General features: G+C 50.8%; 3 protein-coding genes across 4 annotated transcripts; all 3 read left to right on the top strand.

Annotated features, from left to right (window-relative positions):
* Positions 1-420: 420 nt before the first annotated feature.
* CSF3R (colony stimulating factor 3 receptor) lies at positions 421-5842 on the top strand. Its single transcript, XM_042834019.1, has 15 exons — positions 421-545; positions 1101-1196; positions 1335-1652; positions 1783-1906; positions 1992-2161; positions 2576-2730; positions 2955-3108; positions 3204-3280; positions 3366-3579; positions 3694-3882; positions 4114-4215; positions 4358-4504; positions 4696-4836; positions 4944-5034; positions 5188-5842. The coding sequence occupies exons 2-15, from the start codon at positions 1127-1129 to the stop codon at positions 5717-5719; spliced, it is 2484 nt and encodes an 827-aa protein (XP_042689953.1). The 5' UTR covers positions 421-545; positions 1101-1126; the 3' UTR covers positions 5720-5842.
* A 255-nt stretch (positions 5843-6097) lies between these two features.
* MRPS15 (mitochondrial ribosomal protein S15) lies at positions 6098-12327 on the top strand. Its single transcript, XM_042834172.1, has 8 exons — positions 6098-6199; positions 6807-6869; positions 7037-7112; positions 7957-8005; positions 8752-8836; positions 10070-10128; positions 11286-11477; positions 12148-12327. The coding sequence occupies exons 1-8, from the start codon at positions 6124-6126 to the stop codon at positions 12265-12267; spliced, it is 720 nt and encodes a 239-aa protein (XP_042690106.1). The 5' UTR covers positions 6098-6123; the 3' UTR covers positions 12268-12327.
* A 543-nt stretch (positions 12328-12870) lies between these two features.
* Positions 12871-22607, top strand: OSCP1 (organic solute carrier partner 1). Of its 2 annotated transcripts, XM_042834084.1 has the most exons (11): positions 12871-12999; positions 14647-14676; positions 17914-18068; positions 18696-18863; positions 19065-19145; positions 19703-19806; positions 20155-20283; positions 20813-20882; positions 21558-21697; positions 22337-22400; positions 22491-22607. In XM_042834084.1, exons 1-11 carry the CDS (start codon positions 12888-12890, stop codon positions 22605-22607), a joined length of 1170 nt encoding a protein of 389 aa, XP_042690018.1. In that variant the 5' UTR covers positions 12871-12887. The 2 variants fall into 2 exon arrangements, with proteins under 2 accessions (XP_042690018.1, XP_042690019.1); XM_042834085.1 differs by lacking the exon at positions 14647-14676.
* Positions 22608-22626: the final 19 nt, after the last annotated feature.

Genomic DNA, 22626 nt, shown 5'->3' with positions numbered 1-22626 from the left:
TTTCCCCAGGGAAGAGACAGCACTGAGCAGCGCTGGCATTGCCCTGCAGTGGGGCACACAGCCCAGGGCCAGGAGCTGCTGACAACCCTGGCCTAAGCACCAGGCCTGTGGGCAGCAAGGGGAGGGCAGCCCATGTCCCCGAGCCGTGTCCCTCCACTGTGTCCCTGTGTCCTCCTGCTGTATTGCCACGTCCCCACATCACAGCCCTGAGTCCCCTTGCTGTGTCCCTTCGCTGTGACCTTCAGTGCAGTCCCACTGGTGGGGCCCCGTCCTGTAGTGGGGCAGAGGAATGGGGCTGGGTGCTGCTCCCCCCGGGATGCGTGCGTGCCACTCTCCTTCCTGCAGCGTGAGGCAGCCCAGCCTGCAGGGAAGTGTTTTGCAATCACCTCCTTCAGAGAGCAGCAATTAACGGCACTGGTTTTGAGGAACTAACGGCGAGAGCAGCATGCTGGAGAGCAGGCAGCGCACGGAAAACCATCAGGAGATGGAGAGCAGCACCGGGAGCGGGCAGTGACAACGCGGGGCACAGAAGGTGCGGAGCAGAGGTAGGGATTGGGCGTGGGGTGCACCCTGTCTGCATATGTCCCTGTTGTCCCCGAGTGCTGGGGTGTGTGGGTGCCATATGGGGCAGATGATGTTCTCCCCCTGTGCTGGGTGCTGAGTGCCAAGTGCCAGCACAGGGCAGGAGCCTGGCACCAGGAGGATGTGCTTGGATGGTGTGAGGAGAAGGGGAGAGCTGGCATAGGGACCAGCCGTGGATGCAAAGAAACACTGGCAGCACCTTCAGGCCCTGCAGAGCTGCTGGCCCTGCTGCAGTGCCCTCATTCATCTGTTTCCTTCTACCAGCTTATCTCTGCCGTGCAACCTCAGCTCCCTCCTCGCTCTAACCACAAATCTCTCCAGCAGCAGCCAACGATCCCTGCGATACGATCAGCTGCGGCGCACAGCAGGGCGCAGGGCTCTCGTGCCACAGAACTGGGCAGCGCGGTGCCACTGAGCACAGTGCACTGGGGGAGGTGGTTCTCCTCCTCCAACACCTGGCAGCACCAGGCCAAGCCCTGATCCTGAGCCCCATCCCCGCTCACTGCCCCCCACTCCAGGTGATGCCCAAAGCACGGAGCAGAGCATGGCCAGGCGTGGTGCTGGGACCCCCCTGCTGCTGCAGCTCTCCCTGCTGCTGCTCCTCGGCCCAAGTGGTGAGTGGGGATCCGTCCCAGGATGGGGCTGCGCAGCTCTGCCCAACGCTCATCTCTTCCCCTCCCGTGGGGCCCCGTGCAGGAAAGAGGCCCCTCCATCCTGCACGCTGTGGGGCTGACACGTTTCCTCTCCTGCAGGGACCCAGCAGAGCGGAGCAGAGCTGGACTGCGCCTCAGTGGCCGTGGGCACTCCGGTGGTGCCGATGGGGTCAGCCATCACTGCATCATGCACCATCCGCCGGGAGCGGTGCCGGGGGCTGGAGGATGGACAGCCACACATCTCCTGGCTGCTGGACAGCGAGCCGATGGCTGGGAGGCAGCGCCGTGGTGTGGGGGGCACTGAAGTGTCTGAGCTGAGCGTGCCGCAGCTCAACCGCCCGCAGGCCAAGCTGTGGTGCTGCGTGGAGTGGAACGGCACCAAGCAGCGGGTCGGCATGGCTGAGATCCGAGCAGGCTGTAAGTGCGTGGCCGTGCAGCGCGCCCACCTGCTCTGCAGTGATGCAGAACTTTGCTGTCCGCGGGGCTGCTTTGGGGCCGTCACATCCGGGCCATGTTGCCCAGCTCCTCTGCTGGCTGCTCTCCCCAGACCCCCCTGGCAAGCCCTCCAACCTCAGCTGCCTGCTGGACCTCGGTGACTATGGGCTGACGTGCCGCTGGCAGCAGGGAGCTGACGGCCACCTTCCCACCAACGTCATGCTCAAGTGTGCCACGTAAGCCACATCCCAGCCATCTCATCCAAAAACCAACCTCATATGGGCATCATACAGGCCCAAGCCCACCCCATCCTCACTGCAGGAGCAGATCCCCAGCGGTGACAGGCTGCACCCCACAAAATGGACGCAGTCAGTGCACGGTGCCGCGGCGGCTGCTGCAGCTGTACCGCCCCATGGAGCTCTGGGTGACAGCCACCAATGCGCTGGGCACAGCCGAGTCAGAGCGGCTCCGCATCGACCCCATGGATGTGGGTGAGTGACAGAGATCAGGGATGGGGAAGCTAATTAGCAGTGAGAGAAGGACATTAGAGAGCCATTAAAGCATGCTGGGCTCGTAGGTCATATTTTGCCGTGATGAATGGTTTCAGGAGATGAATAGGTGCCATGGGCACGCTGCAGAGCCGCGCGGTGCGAGCCGGCGGGTTATGAGCCAGCAGTTGACCTGCTGCACTCCACAACTCTCTCCAGCAATTGATTACCCATTTATTCAGGAGGTCTATGAATAATATATCCAGCTCCCATCAACTATTTATTGGAGGAACCTTCCCGGGCAGCATGAGGCTGTGCTGAGCATAGGCTGCTCAGAGCAGTTCTGCATCCCTGCACCTCGTTGCACTCCAACTCCTGTCCCTCCCATGCACCCGTGTCCTGTGGCTCTCCTTGCAGCCAAGCTGGATCCCCCCACCCTGCAGAGCATCCACTCCGTGCCTCCCCAGACCGACTGCATCACCTTGACCTGGGCCATGGCCCCACGCAATGCACACATGGAGCTGTGCTGTGAGCTGCGCTACCGTGCCGCCGAAGACCCCTCCTGGGATGTGGTGAGTGCTGACGGGGGCAGAGCCAATCCCCCACCTCTGCTCCAGGTTTCCCTGCCCTGATTCCTGTACCTTGGGGCTGCGCTATGGGAGCACTTTTTGCGCCCTGGTGGGGAAAGGTGACAGCAGGACTCGTGCAGTGACTCAAAGGGGACAGTTGTGGGGATGGCAGTGTCCCCTTTGGCTGCTCTATCACCCTGTACCAACCCTGCTCTGGTTCCTCCCAGGTCACAGGCATCCCAGGCCATGCAGGCAGTGTGCAGCACTGCAAGTTTCTCTTCGGGATGCTGTACCACTTCCAGATGCGGTGCCGTCGGGACTCAGCACGAGGCTACTGGAGTGAGTGGAGCGTGGGCAGGAACTACACAACCCATGAGAAAGGTGCGTGGGGGGCACCAGGAATCCTGCCCACCCCTGGGTAGCATGGCCACGGCACACCACTACTCTCCCCTCATATCCCTTGTCCCCCCACGCAGCCCCTGAAGGGAAGCTGGACGCGTGGTGGAGCACCCAGCCAGCTGTGGGCAGGATGGAGGTGCAGCTGCGGTGGAAGGTGAGCACAGGCAGGCAGAGCTGGGCATGGCACAGCATCACTGTGACACTGAGCATCCCTGGCGTGCTCTGTGCCCTGTGTCCAGGCCCCACGGCGGCAGGAAGCGAATGGGCGCGTGCTGGGGTACCGGGTAACCCTGGGGTCCAGGAGGAGAGGCAGGGAGCCACAAACTGTCTGCAACACCACCGACACCCAGTGCCATTTCACCGTGCCAGAGAAGACAGGAAGGGTCTATCTCTCAGCCTACAATGCCGCTGGCGAGTCATCAGCGACGGAGGTTGTCCTACTGGAGAGGAAAGGTGAGGTGGCACCGACCTCCCCACGAGGTGCAGAGCTATGGCACAGCCATGGCTGCGGGAGCGGAGCAGGGATGCTCTCCTCTGTCCTCACCCTGGCTGCTTATTCCCTCACAGGTCAGCCCCTGGCTGGGCTCCGAGCTGTACCCGGGGGTGAGCGCAGCCTGTGGGTACGCTGGGAGGCAGCACTGGTCCCACCAGTTGCCTACGTGCTGGAGTGGCAGCAGGTGTCCTCAGAGCCCAGGCACTGCAGTGCGTGCTGGCAGTTGGAACTCAATGGGACCACCACTGCCACCCTCATCCAGGGTAAGCTGGGGGCTGCTGGGGGTCCCAGCCCTCCCAATGGGCTCTGCAGTGCTGGCTTGTGCCTGCATCCAGGGCTCGTGGCATAAAGCCTGCGCTGAGCCCGCTTCTCACACTCTCTCTTTGCTCTGGATCCTGTCGCTGGTCACAGCACAGAGCAGCCAGGATGGTGATGTGGGGCTCTCAGCAGTCAGAGCCCCCAGACCTGCTGCCCCCCTCTGCTCTCTGTTGCAGACAGCATTGAGCCCTTCCAGAAGTACAACATCTCGGTGTACCCCCTCTACAAGGATGCCGTTGGGACACCTGCTCATGTAGCAGCCTACTCCAAGCAGAAGGGTGTGTGTCCTTCCAGCCCTTTTGGTCCCAGAGGGCTCACCAACCCCACCCTTGCATGCACGTGCCCATAATTTAGGGGCTGTGCAGAAGGGCTCAGCCCAGCTCTGTACCGTGCCCAGTCTCATGTTTTGCTCCATTTCAGCACCATCCCATGCCCCAAAACTCCACCTGAAAAGCATTGGCAAGTCCCAGGCTGAGCTCAGCTGGGAGCCGGTGGCCGTGGAGCTGCAGAATGGCTTTATCACCCACTACACTGTCTTCTGGGCAAACAGCACTGCAGAGGTCTCCAGTGAGTCCTGGCCCTGCTCCCTGCCTCACCTGGGTGCTGTGGGGGATGCCAGCAGCCCCTGCCCCAGCCAGACCTGGAGATGCCTGAGGCCTTGCTGTTGGGGCTCTGGGCAGCCTGGGGGGAGGTGCCCCTGACTGTGGCTGAGCAGCAGAGCCACCCCAGCCTTTCCACCAGCCCCCATGTCTCTGCAGGTGCTGTTGTTAATTCCTCCCTCAGCTCCTTCACCATCCAAGGCCTGAAGCCATCTACTCTTTACAAAGTGCACATCATGGCCTCTACAGCTGGTGGAAGCACCAATGGCACCAGCCTGACGCTGGTGACCACTGTGCTAGGTGAGGCCACACTGGTGGGGATGGAACCATGTGGCAGAGATGCCCCACATTGACAAGGGACACTTCCACACTTCTTGCCATGACCCTGTCCCCCGCCTGCTTCCCAGATGACATCGAAATCCAGTTCCTCTTCTTGACCCTGGTGCTGGTCTTTGTCCTGCTCATCATCCTGTTGATCTGCTTCCAGAAGAACGGGAGGTGAACACTGAGAATTACACTGCGAGGCTGGGACTCACCTCTGCCCTATGCTGGGCAGCCCCAGCCACGGCCCTGGCCCTAGTGTGCCTGGAGGAAGCAGGGAGGGGACACCTCCTTCCCGAGGTTCGCCTCACCCCTTTTTGTCACCCCCAGGGTGAAGCAGCAGTTCTGGCCCAGCGTCCCTGACCCAGCCAACAGCAGCCTGGGCACGTGGGTGCCAGCAGAACAGGAGCCCCTGCAGGCCCCCGGTGTGAAGGAGCCCGGCTTGGCGACCATCTCCACCGTCACAGTGCTTGACAAGGCAGCGGGGAAGCAGGCCCCCACGTGGGGCAAGGAGCCCCCAGCCGAGCCCCCTGCCCCGCCACAGCCCTACATGCAGCAGCACGGGCCCGGCACGCTTCAGGCCAAAGTGGGGCCGGGGGCAGAGCCCGTGCAGTACGTGCAGGTGGTGGGCGGCAGCTCCCGTGGCCCGCAGCGCGTCGCCCCGTGCCTCTACCTGCGTTCCAGCTCCACGCAGCCTCTGCTCTCGGATCCCAGCCCCGAATCCTACGAGAATCTCTGGTTCCGCGGGGCCGCACAGAGCTGCGCCCGGGGGAGCCTGGAGGAGCCGCTCCTCGACTTCCCGCTGCTGCGGGGGCTGCTGGTGAGCGGGGCCGAGGAGCTCCACGACTTCCAACCCTGCTGAGCCCCGCCACGGACCAAACCCGATCCCCTGAGCCGAGCCGGGCCTGGAGCCCCACCTGTCACTCCGTGGGGTTGAAATCCCATAGGGGCCCTTCTCCCTCCACCCCCGCCTCCCCCTCCTCCCGCGGACTGCCCGTGGCTGCAGGCGCTCGGTGGCCCTGCTGCCCCCAGCAATAAACACGGAGGTTTCTCGGATCACAGCTCGCGTTCCTCGGAGCGATGGGGGAAGGTGGGGTAACGGGGAGGGCAACGGTGGGGCCCGAAGGCACTGCGGAAGGGGAAGGGTCAAAAAAAAGTCATGGAATCGTGGAGTCACGCCCCGATCGATGCGCTCGGCAATCGCTCGGCAGCACCGCCGACCAAGATGGCGGCGCCCAGAGGCGGGGAGACGTGAGCCGTGAGGAGATGCTGGCGTTGGGCCGCGGCCTGGCGGGGGCGGCCCGCGGGGCCTTGACTGCACTGAGGGTCGGCCGCGGGGCCGGTGAGAGGCCGCGGGGCGGTGGAGGGAACATAGAGGCGGGAAGGAGTTGGGTGTGCAGCGATCGGAGAGGCAGGGCCTGCGGTGGGGTCTGGGGCGGCCTGAGAGCATCCACGGCTGTGCCTGGAGCGCGGCCCCGCGGCACAGCAGGCAGCGGTGTGAAGTAAAGGTCAGCACTGCTGTCCGTGCCGCGCTGCTGCCAGCACGCAGGCAGTGGCTGAGGGTAACGGAGAGGCACTCGTGTGTGAAATTAGTAGAATTAATAATCGGTGTAAGCGCTTTAAATGAGCGCAGCGGGGGGGGGGAGCCCTTCGCTTTGCTGAGGGGTGGTTGTCATCTCTTCCTGCTGGTCCCTCTGAGAACCAACCTGGAGCTGTTCCCGTGGGACAGAAGACCCGTGAGGGTCACCTTGTGGTCTGAGTGCTCTGGCTTGTTTTCTAGTACAGACTGAGACAGGTAGGAATGTAGGTAGAAAAGTGCAAACAATCTAATAAGCTAGAAATGTGCTCAGTGGGCATGGTGCAGATGGGTTGGTGGTTGCATTTGATGATCTTAGAGGTCTTTTCCAATCTCAGTGATTCTATGAAATCTTTGTTTTCTTTCCTTCAAGCTTGCGGTCCTTTTATTCAGACAGCAAGATGTTACGCCAGACCTGTGAGAAGGAAGTTGAAAGGTATATTCACTCAATTCCTGTCATCTCAGCTTCATCTCTTAATGTCTTGGTTCTTGTTTGGAGCATTTAGCCTGTTTTATTTGCAGCATGTTTCCTCTGACTTACTTATATATTCAGAGCTCTGGCTTTGTACTGCTGTTCCTCAAACATGGATCTTTCTTTTGTAGACATCCCCAGCCATTTGGATGATCTCCCTCCAACAATGTTGAAGAAAGATTACGCCAATGTCCCAGTAGTAAATAGGTATGACATAATGAAGGAATGATCAGTCTCTTCAGAACTTTGTATTTTATATGCATACAGGCAGTTTGTGCAGCCCGTCACCTGCTCAGTAATTAAAGTTCTGTGGTCACTGCTGTGCACAACAGTTGGAAAGTTGTTTTGAAAGTCAATCTGCAGAAGCAGTCACTGATTAGCAGTGCTTTAACTTTCTGCTTTCTTAGTGTAAGATACACTGAGCACAAGTGCTGGTTGCCCACATTTGTGGACTTTGTTGTGCATAGAAAAAGAAATAATATTGATGTAATAGAAATAATAATCTTAGAAATGACCCAAGCCTGTCTTGAACTCATGTGCTAAAGAGCATATAATTGAACGACTCAAAATGTGTGACTGCTTCTAAAATTTGGACTCAGAGTTTTGCGTTTGCATGCTTTGATTCTAGAACTGCTCATGTGTGGTGCAGGGAGAGCCCCCAGTGGCGTGAATGAGACTTTCACAGGTCTTTGAAGAAGCAAGTCTTAAAAGTCATCATTTTGTCCTTGGCTGCTTAACTTGGTGCTCAGTTAGCCTTTAGCATCCATTTTATATGCAGTGTTGTTTTGGAATTGGATAAGACTTCACTGTGACTTGAAATACTCCATGCTGTTCTTTCCGGAGCAGCAAAACTAATTGATGTTTATGTGATCTCAACCATTATTCTTCTTAGGAATACAAAGATAGTTTACATCTGACAAGTTTGGGAGGGGAGGAGAGTTGCTGTAAACTTCTAGAATAAGTTGAGAAAAACTAATGTGTTCTGAAAATCCAACTTTATGTTATTATACTTCATTCTAAGCTGATAGACTAATATTCCTTCTCCTTGCAGTGTTGACGACGTAGTGAAAAGATTATTGTCACTGGAAATGGCAAGCCAGGTTAGTTTTATTGCACTTGTATAAAGACTAGATGGAGTAGCAAACACGTTTGTGTAAGACTTGCCTACATTGTTAAATGCCCTACATTTACTTTCTAAGTGTTGCTCAGTAACTGCAGCTGTGGGGCTGTTAAATGCACAAAGGTGATAAGTCTTGCAGGCTCTTAAAGTTTATCCTGGGCTCTTCTCTTTTATAATAATTGAGTATTAAAAGAAGAGAATGAAGTGTCAGACAATCACAGGAGGAGATGCAGCTGTTGTGGTTCTGCTGCAGGTTGGGTTGTTTTACGGGAAGTGGTACACTGGACCATGGATGTTCTTTAAATGACTTTTATTTTTTATATGCCCAGAAAGCAAGGAAGCAAACAAGAAAGGCATCACAGAGATCTCACTGTTTCTTACCACTTTCCACTTAAGCTTAAAAAAGTGCAAAAATGGAAGGTTACTGCCGTGTGAGATCAGCTTTAGCTCTGTGTCTTTTGCTCTTCAACACCTCTCCCTTGCAACTTTGGGAAGAGGGGTGTGCCTGGGCTCTTCCTTTGAACAAGGGTGATTCTGTTCTCTGCTGAAATCTTTTTGTGCTCCGTCCCTGCTGTGCTCCTTTTTTTTTTTTTTTTTGCAGCACTTCTTCCACCTTTTAGGGTGGACTTGGAGTAAAGCTACAAAGTCTTCATTTGGGAAAAGATTTGGGATGGCTCGGACATACAGCGTTCTTCAGAAAGTGACGAGTTCTTTTGTTATTCACAGAGGGAGAAAATGAAGATAAAGATACAGCAGCTGGTAGAGAAGGTCAGGAGGTCTCCCAGTGACAATGGCTCCTTTGAGGTGCAAAGTAAGTTAGAAGAAACAGAGCCCTATGGTTGGCAGATGATAGTTCACTTGGCTTTTATTCAGCTGTTCCCACCCCATCACTTCAAGTTTCCTGTAGCAACCAAGAGAATCTCTTTCAGGAGAGCTCCTGGGAGGCAGGTGGGCCTGCACAGGGTTTGGGAATGCTGCCAGGCAATGCACACAGCACAGAGGGAGCAGTTGGAGCACGTTGTTAGAGGTGCCAAAAGCATCTGAAAGGTGCCATGAAGACATCTTGCTGCCTGCTGACAACGGGAACGTTTTGCCTCAGTTTATTTATCTATACAAAGGTCTTTACTGGGCGTGTTGGAAAGTCACTTAAGCCTTTATGGTCCTGTCATGTCATTACTCAATGTGATGTGAAACTGCCCCTTTTGTCAGTGTTTGCTCATAAGGGAGTCTTTTATGGCTCTGCTGTGTCGTTAGGGTAAGGCTTCTCTGAAATAGTCTGTGCTGCTGCAGCCCTTTTACAGTGATGTACGTCTGTCAGTTTTGTTTCCATGGCTTCTGCACCTGCAGCATTCCATCTATGGCTGAATGAACTGGGCATGAAGAGAAAAGCAAATGGCAGAACTTCAGTTGGAAGATCACTCTCTGAGTTTGGAAATGATTATTTTTTTTCCTGCCCATATACAGCTTTGTTTCCTGAAGTCATAACGGATGGGGGAAGAGCCAGGACAGGGTTGCTGCAGAACTCTTCACTTGATAGAGTATAATAATTTCCATACTTTTTGAAGGGATTCATTAATCTCTTCCCTATAAAATACCTAGCCTTGCACTAAAGCTTAATGTAGTTTGGCAACACTTTCCCCATTGCACCTGTAAAAGATATTACTGAAACAAAATGATAGATTTTAGCCATGGCAACCAGATTTCTTTCTGCATAGGCAAGCTCTGTCTGAAGCACAGGGCAGAGATGAAGGCCACATAAAATCACCAGTGTTCAAATGAGGTGAAGCACCTGCCTTACAGGGAAAACCATGTGATTAGTTGTTGGAATTGCAACAGTCAGCTTTATAATGGTGATAGTTGTTACCTGAGTTTATGTAGGCTGCATTTTGTGTTACCATTTGCTCTGAAGGCTGTGTGGGAGTATTTGCTGTTGTGCAGTGGGTACCCATAAGAGCAGCAGCAGTCCTTTGAAAGGAATGCAAATGATGCTGTCTCACTCTGCAAAGCTGCTGCTCTCTCACAGCTCTCACATCTGTCCTCACAGCTGCCATACTGACTGCCAAGATCCGCACTTTTGAGGAACATCTTCAGAGGCATCCCAAGGTAAGTGCCAGTAATCCCAACCCACACGTCTGAGGCAGCGGCTGTTCAGATTGTTTTCTGAGCTAAGGACAAAAGGATTTTAATGCTGGGGATTATGGCTTTCCTAAGATGGTCTGTAAGATAACAGTAGCTGCTCCTTGCTGTCAGTCTGGGAAGCTGCTGGCTCAGTTGCAGCTGCATTTGCACCAACTGAAAGGTGGAATGTGTTCTTTTTGGTTACTGAGTTGTTGGAGATGGCTGAGCAGATACCTTGGAGCAGAGCTCAGCTAAATCTACTGATCAGGTTTCATTGCTTAGCTGTCAGCATTACTAATGTGATTGCTTCAGCCATATTCTTCCTCTGTTCTACTGTAAAAATATTTATGGACAGGACTGCATTAATGTCATAATGGCTGTTTCCCCATCTAAAACTACGTGGGTTTGAAGCCCAAACGCAAAACGTCACGAGTGTGATTTTATGAACAAGGTCTATTGAAGATTCCTAATGCCATGGAAAAGGTAAGGAGCAAATTAATCAGCTGTGTCTGAAAAAAGTTTGTAGCTATCAGCTAATCATAAAAGCTTGAAGCCTAAAACAGAGGAGAATTTAGTTTTTAAGAACACAGAAGTTGTACCAAACGTTTCAGCAGAGAAGACCTTTTGAAAGTACTTGAATCAAGCCTATTTTTAGATGAATTGCTTGTAAAGTGTAGGGAGATTGCTTCCATGAGAGAGAGCCTTGAGTGGTGTGAACCGAGCTATGCATATTCTCTTCCAAAGAACAGATCAAACTGTCAAATAGAGCCAAGATTTTATTTTCGCCTTTAAATCCTGGAAAAGCAAAAACAAGAAAAAAGAAAAAAGCAAAAGCCTGTGTTATTTCTGGAAATGTACGCCTGAGGGGAAGCAGAGCTTTTAGCCAGCAGACCTTCACTGCATTCCTCGCCTCCAAGACACTGAAGCTTGGAGAAAGCAATTTCACTGCAAAGTAAATCAAGTCTTCCTGAGCCTTCTTGTAGTGACCTAATGTTCTTGCAATACCTGCTAAGAAAAATTGCTCTCGGATACTGTCCTTAACCTGATTGTGTCCTTTTAGCCATCATCTGCTCTGTTCTAAGTAATTTATTGGGATGAAAGAGCAATCTATCTGCGATCCAGTGAACTCAAGTCTTTTGCAGGATAAAAATAACCGTCGTCGCATGCTGATGGCCATGGATCGCAGGAACAAACTGCTGGCCTATCTTCGCCGTGTCCGCTGCGACGTCTTTGAGAACACCTGCAAGCAGCTGAACATCCAGTACACACCACGGCCTGCCTACTTCAGGAGGGTCACCAAGCGCTGGGTTGTTAAGAAGGCTTTCTGTGTCAAGGTATGGAGAGAGCCAGAGGGAAAGCTGGGTAGCTGGAGCAGAAAAAATCTTGTAGAGGATGCGATTGGAACAGATAGCTGGCAGAAGCTGATAGATAAAAGGCCTTCAAGTCAGTGCTTTAGATTTGAGGAGACAATGATAATATAATGACTGTAGAGCTCTGTGAAAGGTGGTTACTTAGTGGGAGGTGAAGCACATAATGAGGGTGTACCATGCTTAAGAACCTCAAGTTGAGTTGCTGGTTTGCACAGAAATGTATGATTCAGTGTAGCTTTTCCTCAAAGGTAATAGGTAAACTATTAAATATGATGGCAGTGTTAGAACAGAAATATGCATATGGCCATTGTCCTCGTTTACTCTGAATATCTTGAGGTAACAGCAGAATCAAAAAGCTCAACAATGCCCTCAGTCTAGAAATACTAAATTTCAATCCAGTAAAATTATAAGAGATTGGATAGCTATTGCTCCATACCTCAGAATGGTGCCCTAAATAACAGGCTATTTGCAGACCCCTAGGAAGGCACAAAGGAGCTGATCTCACTGAACACTCTGCTGCAGGAACTTAGATCCCACTCTGTGTTGCAGTGAGCAGTGGTGGTGGAATGGCTGTGGTGGGCAACAGACACCTTTGACCTTCCCTTTCTCCCATATTCTCACCTTCTTTCTGCAGGTTTTTCAGGAGGCACGGAAGCTGAAAGCAGAAGAGAGGCTGAAGGAGAGAAGAAAGTGGCAAGAGAGAGCCAGAGCTGCAAAGGAGAAGCAGGCACAAAGTGAGGGGACACCTGTATAGCAGCACATTGGGTCTGTGACACAGCCAGCCTCTCCAAAAATAAAGAGCTCCCAAAAGGCACATGGCCTCTTTGTTTATGTGCATGCATGGTCTGCACCGTGTGAGTACCCAAAATAGTGCAGTGAGTGGCTAAGTGTTTTACAGCTTTGCATTGAACTGCTTCATCAGATTATGTCCTGAAATGGTTTTTTTCCTGTGCTGAGAGGAGTTCTGGGGTGTTCCCAGTGCCTTTCTGAAGGCAGCGATGTTTTTAAATGACAGGGAGGTGAGGCTCTAGCACTGGTTGCCCAGACAAGCTGTGGCTGCCCGATCCCTGGCAGGTGCCCGGGGCAGGTGGGACGCGGTCCTGGGCAGCCTGAGCTGGTGGGGGGCAGTGCTGTCCAACAGCCAATTCCTGCAGCGTCCCATCGCAGTTCCTTGCCGCAGCCACGACCGCACGGAGCTCCGCACTAAAAGCATTCAATGGCAGTCATTGCACCCTCACCCGCTGAGCGGCGCAGCGCTCAGCACAACGTCCACCTGCCAAGACGGCGCTTCCTGATTGGTCGCGCCAAGACGGCTCCTTCCGATTGGCTGAGCCGTTGCCCGGTGACGGCGGCTGGCGGCTAGCTACGGGCGCCATGTCGGTGCGAACGCTGCCGCTGCTGTTCCTCAACCTGGGCGGAGAGATGCTGTATATCCTGGACCAGCGGCTGCGCGCCCAGAGCATCCCAGGCGAGAAGGCCCGAAAAGGTGAGCTGCCTCGCCGAGCCCCGGCTGCCCGCGTCGGATCTGTGGGGTGGGGGCCGGGCCGGGCCGGGGGCCGCGCATTGAGGCCGAGCTTCGGCCTCCCCCGAGCAACAGCGGGCCGTGAGGAGAAGCAGACGGGCTCCGGAAGCACTCAGCAGCGGGCCCGGCCCTGCCTCGCTGCTCCTGTCAGGCTGCTGCCGAACCAGCAGAGATCTGCTGTTCCTTTCCACGTGCTCAGCTTGTTGGTAATAACTCCCGTAGTAACGCAGGAATGGGCACAGATACGATCACCGTGGAAGGGCAGAGCAATAGAACATCACTCAGCCGTAGAGCATTGCGGCGTGTCGTCAGAAGGAGCCGTGGGGATGTGTTTCAACCCCACGGTGTCGCAGCTCTGTCACAGAAGTTGGTCACATGTTTCTGCTGTCTGAAAATAAAGCCCTCTGAGTGAAATAAATTTCACAACGTTTTTCTAATAGTGGCTGTTGGAATGTGTTACTGAAGGTTGCCCCCATCTGCATTACTGTGTCCAGGTCTGGAGCCCCCAGTACAAGAAAGACAGAGAGTTGTTGGACAGGGTCCAGAGGAGAGCCATGAAGATGATCAGGGGACTGCAGCACCTCTCCTACAAATACAGGCTGAGGGAGCTGGACTTGTTCAGCCTGGAGAAAAGAAGGCTGCGGGGTGACCTCATTGCAGCCTTTCTGTACCTAAAGGGAGCCTACAGACAGGAGGGGAATCAACTCTTTAAAAGGGGAGATAACAGCAGGACAAGGGGAAATGGTTTGAATTGAGGGAGGGCAGATTGAGGTTGGATGTAGAGGGGAAGTTCTTTGCTATGAGAGTGGTGAGGTGCTGGAACAGCTGCCCAGAGAGGCTGTGATGCCCCGTCCATCCCTGGAGGTGTTCAAGGCCAGGTTGGATGGGGCCCTGGGCAACCTAGTATTAAATTGGGTCTAGCATTAAATGTGGAGGTTGGTGGCACTGCATGTGACAGGGGGTTGGAGATTTGTGATCCTTGAGGTCCCTTCCAACCCGGGCCATTCTGTGATTCTGTGAAGGTAATTTGGGAGGGGTGCACAGTGGGATAGAGCTGGCTGTGCTCAGAAGAGGAGCTGGCACTTCCCCCTCCCTGCTGCTGGTTGTGTAGCCTTCAGTTTGTAGCTCTGACTAAACTTAGCTGTGTATAGTGAGTATCTGAACGAGGTCTGCATGTCTTTTTGTATTTTAAAAGCAGAAAGCTTGAGTTCTACTATTTTACTGAGATGTCATCTTCACTGAGGCATTTCTTACTGCTTAAAGCTGTTCACTGAAATACTGTTCACTAATAAGTGCCAAAAAAAGACCAAAAAAAAAAAAAACCACTGAATTTCAGTCAAGGGTGAAATTTTCGCTGTGTTGAAGCACCAGGATTTTCCAGGGGAAGAACAGGGTTTCATCTTTTATGTGGTCCTTGAAACTGAAAGATGCCAAATAGCAGAAGGGCATCAGGTAACAGCAGGGTTTTTTCTTGCTAAACACAGAACGCTGATGAGAAAAAAAACACCATTAGTTAGATATATATTTTTTTCTCTTTATTTCTTTTCTCCTCCTTGAAACTCCCATTCTTACTTCTTGAACTGATGTTTTTGTTTTGTATGCTTCGTGTAGATGAATGGACAGATGTGGACAGGAAACGAGGTACTGTAATCTGGCTGCATGCAGTTGATAACACCACTACATGCACACGTGAGGCTCGTTGTATGTGAACACACTGTATGCTGTTCTGCAGCCCTCCAGTGATGGTGTCAGGGAGGAGTGATATTCTTTAAAAGATGCTTTAGCTATAAATATTTAGGGAATATTTCCAAATCGTGTCACTTAAAAAACAAAAAGAAGGCAATTTGTCAATTTAATGAAGGTGATGTCTGTAGAGAGATCATAACCTGTAATCCTAGTGTTAGTTTTTCTAACATCGTGTCAAGGATGCAAATAATTGTGTCAGCATTGTGAGGTTTTTCTGCTTACTGGCAAGAATGCCACCTGCATGCTGCATTTCTCTGAGATATTTCTAATTCACTGCTTAGGGTTTTGAAGAGTGAACTCAGGAGAGATCTGAGGCCCTTCCATCCAGCTGCTTACCCATCCCTGCCAGTGGTCACCATCCCTGCAGCAGTGACCACAAAGGAGCATTTATCCGCGCTTCAGCCAGCCCCATGTTGACTTGAGTGATCACTGGAGATGGTCTGAGCTCAGGTTTTGCAGGTTTTTGTGATTTCCTTCTAGGCTCTGCCTGCAAATGGTGGGGGTCAGGGTGCAGTAAGCAGCTGGATGAGAAAGTAAATCTCTTAAATGATCCCATTTTTATTCTGTCAGGTGAACTGCCAGTGTCTTTAAGCAGCCCCCTTTTAAGAGACATCAGCCTTATGATTTGCTTTTTGTTTTTTTCAAAGTAAGTCCTTACTGGGTTTTGAACATTTACTGAAGGTAAACAGGAATACCTTGGATTTATCCCCCACTTCTTCACTCCCATTGCATGCTGTTTGTAAGAACGTGCTTTTCCAGCATTTAATATCTCAGAGGTGTAAAAGATGCCGTGTTCCCCTCTTGTATCACATCCAAAACAGAGATAAGTTTTATAAAATCCTGCCTTATCAGATTCGGATGGTACAGGCACAAAAACTGATCTCTTGTTGCCGATTCAGTGTTTCCTGTGAGAGAAAAAAAGCCCAGCCTGTGAGTCCTGCTCTCGGGATGATCTCTGAAACATGGACGCAGAGCAGGCAGCAGAGCCCATGGCTGCAGGTGAAGGCAGCAGCGAGGCACTGCCTGTGTCAGCTTTGTTAGGAGCTACAGAGCCCTGCAAACAGATGTGTGACCGCCTCGGATTCGTACCATTCCCTTCACTGTCTTGAGTGTCCTTGGAGAAGCATGAGCACAATCCAGATGTGCAGACTGCACTCTCATGTCATGCATACGAGCCGCGTCCCGTGACGGCCCAGGAGGCTGAGATGTGTCAGTGTGCAGCGACACGACAGAAACCGCTCCGAGCCTCGGCTTCTCTTCCGTCCATCGCACTGCCTGTACCCGGTTTCCCTCTCCCCATCCCGGTTGATGAAATCCCCCTCTGCTAAATTGCTTCTCTGCTGTGTTGCTTGGCGTGCCGTTCCCCCTGAGCTACACTCCTTTATTTCTTTTCCATTGTTAGAACGGTGTAAGCACGTCCTTAGGGACTGCCTATGCTCCGAGGTCTCTGCCATTATCCAGTGCACCTCGTGAGGTTTGCCCTTCGCTCTGATATTTGATGTCTTTCTCAGTGATTTTCGTAGCCAATACAAGAGATTTTAATTTCAGAAGATAATCCTGAAGGCTTCTCCTGTGCTTAACACAGTTCTGATTCCATTCCAAGCATCTTCCAGCTGCAGTGGCACGCTGTGAGATGTTTTGTCTCCTGACAGCGCTGGTTATCAGCGACCCTCCTAAGATGGAGAAGTCTTTGTGCAGACAACACGTGTGGGAAACTTCACCAAAAACTCTTCCTGATTGCAGCCTAAGGCAGAAGTTCTTATTTTTGTCCTAATTGACTACATGCAGAACTGAATGCATAATAATACATTGTATTTGCTTTTCTCCACTGGAAGAAGGGAGGATTTTTGCATCACGCTGCACGCAGAGGTGGTTTTGTGGCCAATTTATCTGTGGAGGAGAAGGGAATTATTTTCCATTGGTAATGAGGCTTGTTTTTAATCCACACTTCAGAAGGCACTCGCCCTCTAGAAACAGCTGTCAGCGTCCAGGTGCTCAGTATCTCTGACAGACCTAGCAGTGTTCCCGAGGTAATAATCATCTAAGAAAAGATGAAGTGAGTGGTACATTAACTTTGCTTTGCTTTTTCATTGTTGCTTCCCCCGAGATGTCCCTAATCCATAAGAATTAGCTATCATTACAAGCTTCAGTAGCAGTGATCTGCTTAGGGAAATTCACGCTTGTACAATAATCTCTGTGAATTGAAATTGATTTTTTTTTCAGTGTTTTTTGATAGAGAAATAAATGCTTGTTTATGGTGATGCCATAGAATGTATCAGATTTGTGACAAAGGCGTGGGATCCAGCAGGAAAGCTGGGCTGCTGTGTCTGCTTGAATCACTGCAAAAAAGCTCTCTATCTCCTTTGCGCTGAAAGCTTGAGAAGCAGAGCACAGACCTCACACTGGGTGCTCCTGATCCTCTCCGAGTCTTCAGTAAGTCCTGTAACCACCTCCAAATTCATCCTTCAGAGCGAAGCCCTAGGAAGGAAGTGCAGAGGTGCCAGCTGTTGAACTGTGCTGTTCTCAGCTCCCGGCCGGCCCTGCTCCGATCACAGCGCTGCGAATGCACCCTGCACGCCTGTTGGTAGCTGTCTGGTTCAGGGCATTTGGAATCATCCCAGGGCTTCTGTGTAGAAGAGGAAAACTGACGGCGTTAAGGGCAAAAAAGGGGAACAGGGACAGAGAGGTAGCTATGGTTTGTGAAAAATACGTGTAAAAAAGCCCAGACTGATGCAAAACAGTCGTCTTAGGAAGCAGAACTGTAGCTTTTCCAGATAATACATGCCAGCAAAGCCTGTAAACACAATTATTTTAAAAGAGGAAAGAGCTAGCCGTTGCTGTAAAAACAAGACAACAAACTCAGCCTTATTCCCACTGGCAAAACAAGGTTTGTTGTCTGCAGCTTAGAAACATCTCTGCCTCAGGGGACAGTCTGCAGAAATCCTGCTGCTTGCTCAGAACAACATGGCACTGAGAGAAGTGCCTGCATTAAGGCACGGTGCTCCCCGTCCTGCTGCTGCTCTGCACCACGTCTCCAAAGCGTCCTGGGAGCCTTCAGCATCGGGTTTGTGTGGAAGGATGAGGTGAGTGCTGTGCTTCTGGAGCAGAAACAGATACTCTCTGTCTTTGCAGTTATGAATGACATCATCACAACCATGTTCAATAAAAAATTTATGGAAGAGCTGTTTAAACCACAGGAACTCTATTCCAAGAAAGCTCTGAGAACCGTGTATGACCGGCTAGCTCATGCTTCAATCATGAGACTGAACCAGGCCAGCATGGATAAGGTAAAACTGGGATCTGTGCAGTGCTCACTGTGCTGTTTGCAGGTCACTGTACTTGGAAGCACTTTGTAACAAACCTCTTCCCACTGCATTTCTTTGTAAAAATGGCTCTGAGATGAGAAAATGGTGAGAAAATCTGTAGTAGTTCCAGATAATTCAGCACCTTAAGTGGAAATACTGAGTTTCACATGCAAGTGATTTTAAGAGGTTCAGTAAGCAATCTTCATCAGATTTTTAATATACAAAAAGTCTATATGTATATGTAAATATATATACATTTCTGTGCTGACACTCACTATTTTCAATGATAGGCAGAAGAACTCTTGCCTGCAAACAGCATATCTGGTGGTAAAAGAAAGAAGTCACAGGAGCTCGCTTACCTGTCAGAGCTGTACCCTGGGTCACTAGTGTTGAAACTGCCAGCAGTGCTAAAGACTGCTGGAGAGACCCAGGGAGCAACAGCAGTGTCACTGTAGAGGTGTCATTTCCTTGGGAAACAAAGCTAAAATGCTTTCCTTACCCTTAAGCAGGTGTTAAAAGAAAAGAATGTTCAGAACCCTTTCTTCATGAGCATGGAATCGTTGCTGTGTGTGTTGCAATGGAACCAAAACCTCCCGTGTTGCTTTGCAGCTGTATGATCTCATGACTATGGCTTTCAAGTACCAAGTCCTGCTGTGTCCCCGGCCCAAAGACATCCTGCTGGTCACGTTCAATCACCTGGATGCCATCAAAGATTTCATCTGTGATGCCCCTGGCATTCTGAACCAAGTGGATGAAACTTTCCGACAGCTGATTGAGGTGAGAACCCTTAGCAGGATGGTGGAACACACGGATTTTCCTCTTCCAGGTTGGTCTTAGAGACTAACTGCTGCATCAGGCAGTGCCCCACTGAGAGTGGAGCTTGATCCATGTACTCAAGAGCTTGAGCTGCACGTACCAAGCATGATTCAGCAGCATGGCTCCCTCACAACGCCTCACCTCGGGCTGTTTCTCTTCCAGGTGTACAGCTGTCTCTCTGCTGGTGAATTTCAGCTCATCAGGCAAACGCTCCTCATTTTTTTTCAGGACATGCACATAAGGGTAAGAGCCCAGTGTAACTGGTTGGTTAGAATATGGATGTGTCTCATTATAATCACACTGCATTTGGTTTTGGTGCTTAAGGTTTTCGGTCATCTCGATGTGCTTGTAACTTCAGTCTTCATGATTTCACATGCTGAGCACATTTAGTACAATAATACTGAATAATTCTAACATGTCCTGGGGGAAAAAAACCCCCACTCCTAATTACCTGTTTATTTCACAGGTGACTGTGTAGAATAATTTCTGATTCAGGTTTTCATTAGTACATGTTTTTTTGTAGACACTTGATATGGAAATAAGGACCTCAAACTTCAGGCCATGGGCCTTGATGCTCTGTAAATTAATTGCTCATACTCAGATGCATGAAGGGCACACTTTTCTTTTCATACTGGATCAAATGTGCCTGTCCTCTGCACTACAGTAATACACTGCTGGCTTCAGCCCAGGCACATCAGAATCTCTAGGAAACCAATCCCAGTCTAGGCAGGAAGACTTCAGAGAACTCGGAACAGAAGACATGTAACTGAGTCTCTAGAGGATGGAATGTTCTTTTGCAGGTCTCCATCTTTCTGAAGGATAAAGTGCAGAACTCGAATGGTCGCTTTGTGCTGCCAATATCAGGCCCTGTTCCTTGGGGTACAGAAGTACCAGGAGTCATCAGGTGAATACTGTTTGCAGTGCCTTGCATGTGTGGCTGCTCAGCAAGGAGCACTTAGTGCCAGAAGCTTAGAGTGTCTCTGCTGTTGCAAGGATAGCTGAACTCCAGTGAGCTATTGATAAAGCAAGTCTGGCACTAAGCGACCCAGCAGTGAGATGCTAACTGTGTGTCTGCCATTCCCTATTCCAGTAAATTAGCTATTAGTCCTTTCTCCTTTAAAACAGGTGTTTACCAGTGTACAGAATAGGGTTTTATTCCCTTTTCTTTTTTTTGTACAGTAAGCAAAGGGTACAGTGCTGAAAATCAGGAACAGATCTGTTGAATTTGTTTCAATGTTGGGTTGTTTTTAAGGATGTTTAATTGCAATGGAGATGAAGTTAAAAGAAGCGAGTTCACCACTGGTGGAAATTATGTCACTCCACAAAGGGAAGGATCTTTTGAGCTTTATGGAGACAGAGTCCTCAAACTTGGAACAAACATGTAAGTCATTTTTGTCCTACATAGAAATACAGAGTGAACACTGATGATGGGTTTGTTCAGAAGCGTGTCTTCAGCCTCGTGTATTTATTTCTTGCATCTCTGGCATTATCAGCTAGCTTGGCTACTTCACAAAGCCATTGTGTAAAACACAACACCCAGCTAAGTGTGCATAAACAGCTGTGAGAAGGAGCCACAGTTTGATTCATGACTGAAAATAGTGCTCACTGTGCACTGCGAGTTCTGTGAAATGGAAATTCAGTTTAATTGCATTCAAGGAATTACTGTTTTTTTCTTCACATTTGTCATAGGTAATTCTTCCTTTTCCAGAATGAGTCAGTTATGTTCTTGCTTTGTTGCTGACATGTTTTAATGCCACAATACCCTGTAAAACAGAACTGTAACCTCTCAGCAGCTTACAATCCTCAGAAAAAATATCCTGAAGTCATTTTTAGGTGCTGTGCTGCTCCCTGCAATTTCTGTATCACAAATAAATAACAGGTTGGTTTTCCTGGTGTGCTCTTCTCTCCAGGTACAGCGTTAGTCGGCCAGCAGAGACACACACGTCAGGATCATCCAAAACCTTGGCTTCCAGTGCAAAGGTTAATGCTTTTCTGATGCTGTCACTGGTAAAACTCATGACCCTGGCAGCAAGGTGTGTCAGCAAGGTCTGCAGGTGGTCACACAGGGCAGAGGGGTTTCACCACACCCATCAGACTTCACATTCTGTTTCCTCCATCCCTTGAGAGCTGTGGTCACTGATCAAGCACACACTGCCCTCCTCCAGCTCATTCACTAGATAGCTGCTCTGTCTTCTGCTTCATTTCTGCTCTCATGTAACAGTGGCATCATTTTGGTCTGTACTCTGGGGTACCTGCCTATTTGTTTCTCTCCAAACCTCGTCAGTTCTCTGTGAGCCTCAGTTCTCACTGCTGTCTGAGTGAGGCTATGGGCATGTTTTCCTAACTAATTGTAGACATAAGCTGATGAAGTGGTCTGCAGAAATCTTGCTTCCTCTTTTTCATTTCTTCAGAAATCGGGAAGCTAGGTTTGCTGATTTCACAGCTCCTTGATTTAGCTGAAAAACTGTCTGGTCCTGGGTCTAGAAATGCAAGCAACCACTTTATGAATATATAACTGATAATGATGAGTTGCCTGTGCCACTAACAATACATAAATGTGTTTCTGCATACTGATGTAATTTTAGATTATGGTAACCTTGCTAGCCCTCTTTTTCCTAGTAATCCAACCAACGAACCTATTGCTGTTTTCTGCAGGAGAATGTAGCCCCAAATCCTCTTGCTAAAGAAGAACTGAACTTCTTAGCCAGGCTGCTGGGAGGTCTGGAGATCAAGAAACCTGGTGGCAGCGAGACGGGATTTCGACTGAATTTATTCATGACAGATGAAGAGGAAGAGTATGCTCGAGCTGGTTCTGGTCTGGGGTTTGAGATGTAGTGACATGTGGACAAGGCCTGGAGGCTGAAGCTGATCCTTAACAGGGACAGATTTTTTAGGGACAGATTAGCAGCCTTTTTAGTATTTTCTTATCCATGTCCTGATATTCCCTGCAGGAACAAAAGAGGAGCAGTTTATCTGACTTTTTTTAAAGACTCAGCAAAGAAGGGGATTTGTGTTCCTGGTTTTTCAGTGATGCAGGGTCTCGTACTGCCTTCAGGTGACACTGCTGGTCACCGGCTCAGTCTGGGCTGAGGTCCAGCCACAGATCAGGCGTTAGATGCCTTCAGCCCCCTTAGCTTTCCTGTTTAGAGAGAAGCTGAGGGGAGGTGAGGAGGCGTTTAGGCTGGAGCGCTGCAGCCCCCTCCCGGCAGGGCGGTGTTTCCACTGCTCCACGTTTAGAAAGCCCAAAGCAGGGATAAATGTCCAAAATGGGATCCGCATCCTAGTTTGCCTGGTAGAAACAGGAATGCTGTCTAGATCGCTCATCTGTAGGATCCTCAGGACGGACCGGTGACAAACGCTGCTGACCTTCTGTGGGATGGGTGGGATGTGACAGGATGACATCACGTAAAGCGCTCTTCATACTTTCAATCAAGGCAGGCGGCGCTGACGAGACCCGAGGAGTTATCCTACAAGGTTGTGAACATCGAAGCCACCGAGGTACGTGAATTCACTTGGAGTCTAAGCGCTCCTCCTCCGCCGCCTTAAGAGCTTTACACGTCGCCGGTCTGAGCCCGTATCTCTGCGCAGGAGCCGGCGCGGCGAGCGGAGCTGGAGCGAATCCTGGGAGACCTGGAGGTGGCGGAGCCGTGCGCGGAGAGCTGCGGGAAGGGCGAGGACCTGCTGGCGCTGATGGACGGGCTGTGAGCCATTAAAGGCGTTCCTC

The sequence above is a fragment of the Centrocercus urophasianus genome, unplaced genomic scaffold (genome assembly GCF_019232065.1).
Source record: "Centrocercus urophasianus isolate 14NV4802_14NV808 unplaced genomic scaffold, USGS_Curo_1.0 seq_43, whole genome shotgun sequence".
Classification (NCBI taxonomy): Eukaryota; Metazoa; Chordata; class Aves; order Galliformes; family Phasianidae; genus Centrocercus; species Centrocercus urophasianus.
Note: the sequence above shows the minus strand (reverse complement) of the source record. Positions and strands in the feature narration are given on the sequence as shown.

Excerpts from the sequence above, each read along its gene's own strand:
- MRPS15 (XM_042834172.1), top strand. The coding sequence starts at position 6,124 with ATGCTGGCGTTGGGCCGCGGCCTGGCGGGGGCGGCCCGCGGGGCCTTG. Across the intron at positions 8,006-8,751 it reads CACTGGAAATGGCAAGCCAG|AGGGAGAAAATGAAGATAAA; the intron begins GTTAGTTTTATT and ends TGTTATTCACAG. Across the intron at positions 10,129-11,285 it reads ATCTTCAGAGGCATCCCAAG|GATAAAAATAACCGTCGTCG; the intron begins GTAAGTGCCAGT and ends AGTCTTTTGCAG.
- OSCP1 (XM_042834084.1), top strand. The coding sequence starts at position 12,888 with ATGTCGGTGCGAACGCTGCCGCTGCTGTTCCTCAACCTGGGCGGAGAG. Across the intron at positions 18,864-19,064 it reads CTTTCCGACAGCTGATTGAG|GTGTACAGCTGTCTCTCTGC; the intron begins GTGAGAACCCTT and ends TTTCTCTTCCAG. Across the intron at positions 20,883-21,557 it reads CCTTGGCTTCCAGTGCAAAG|GAGAATGTAGCCCCAAATCC; the intron begins GTTAATGCTTTT and ends TGTTTTCTGCAG.
- CSF3R (XM_042834019.1), top strand. The coding sequence starts at position 1,127 with ATGGCCAGGCGTGGTGCTGGGACCCCCCTGCTGCTGCAGCTCTCCCTG. Across the intron at positions 4,505-4,695 it reads CAGCACTGCAGAGGTCTCCA|GTGCTGTTGTTAATTCCTCC; the intron begins GTGAGTCCTGGC and ends ATGTCTCTGCAG. Across the intron at positions 4,837-4,943 it reads GCTGGTGACCACTGTGCTAG|ATGACATCGAAATCCAGTTC; the intron begins GTGAGGCCACAC and ends CCTGCTTCCCAG.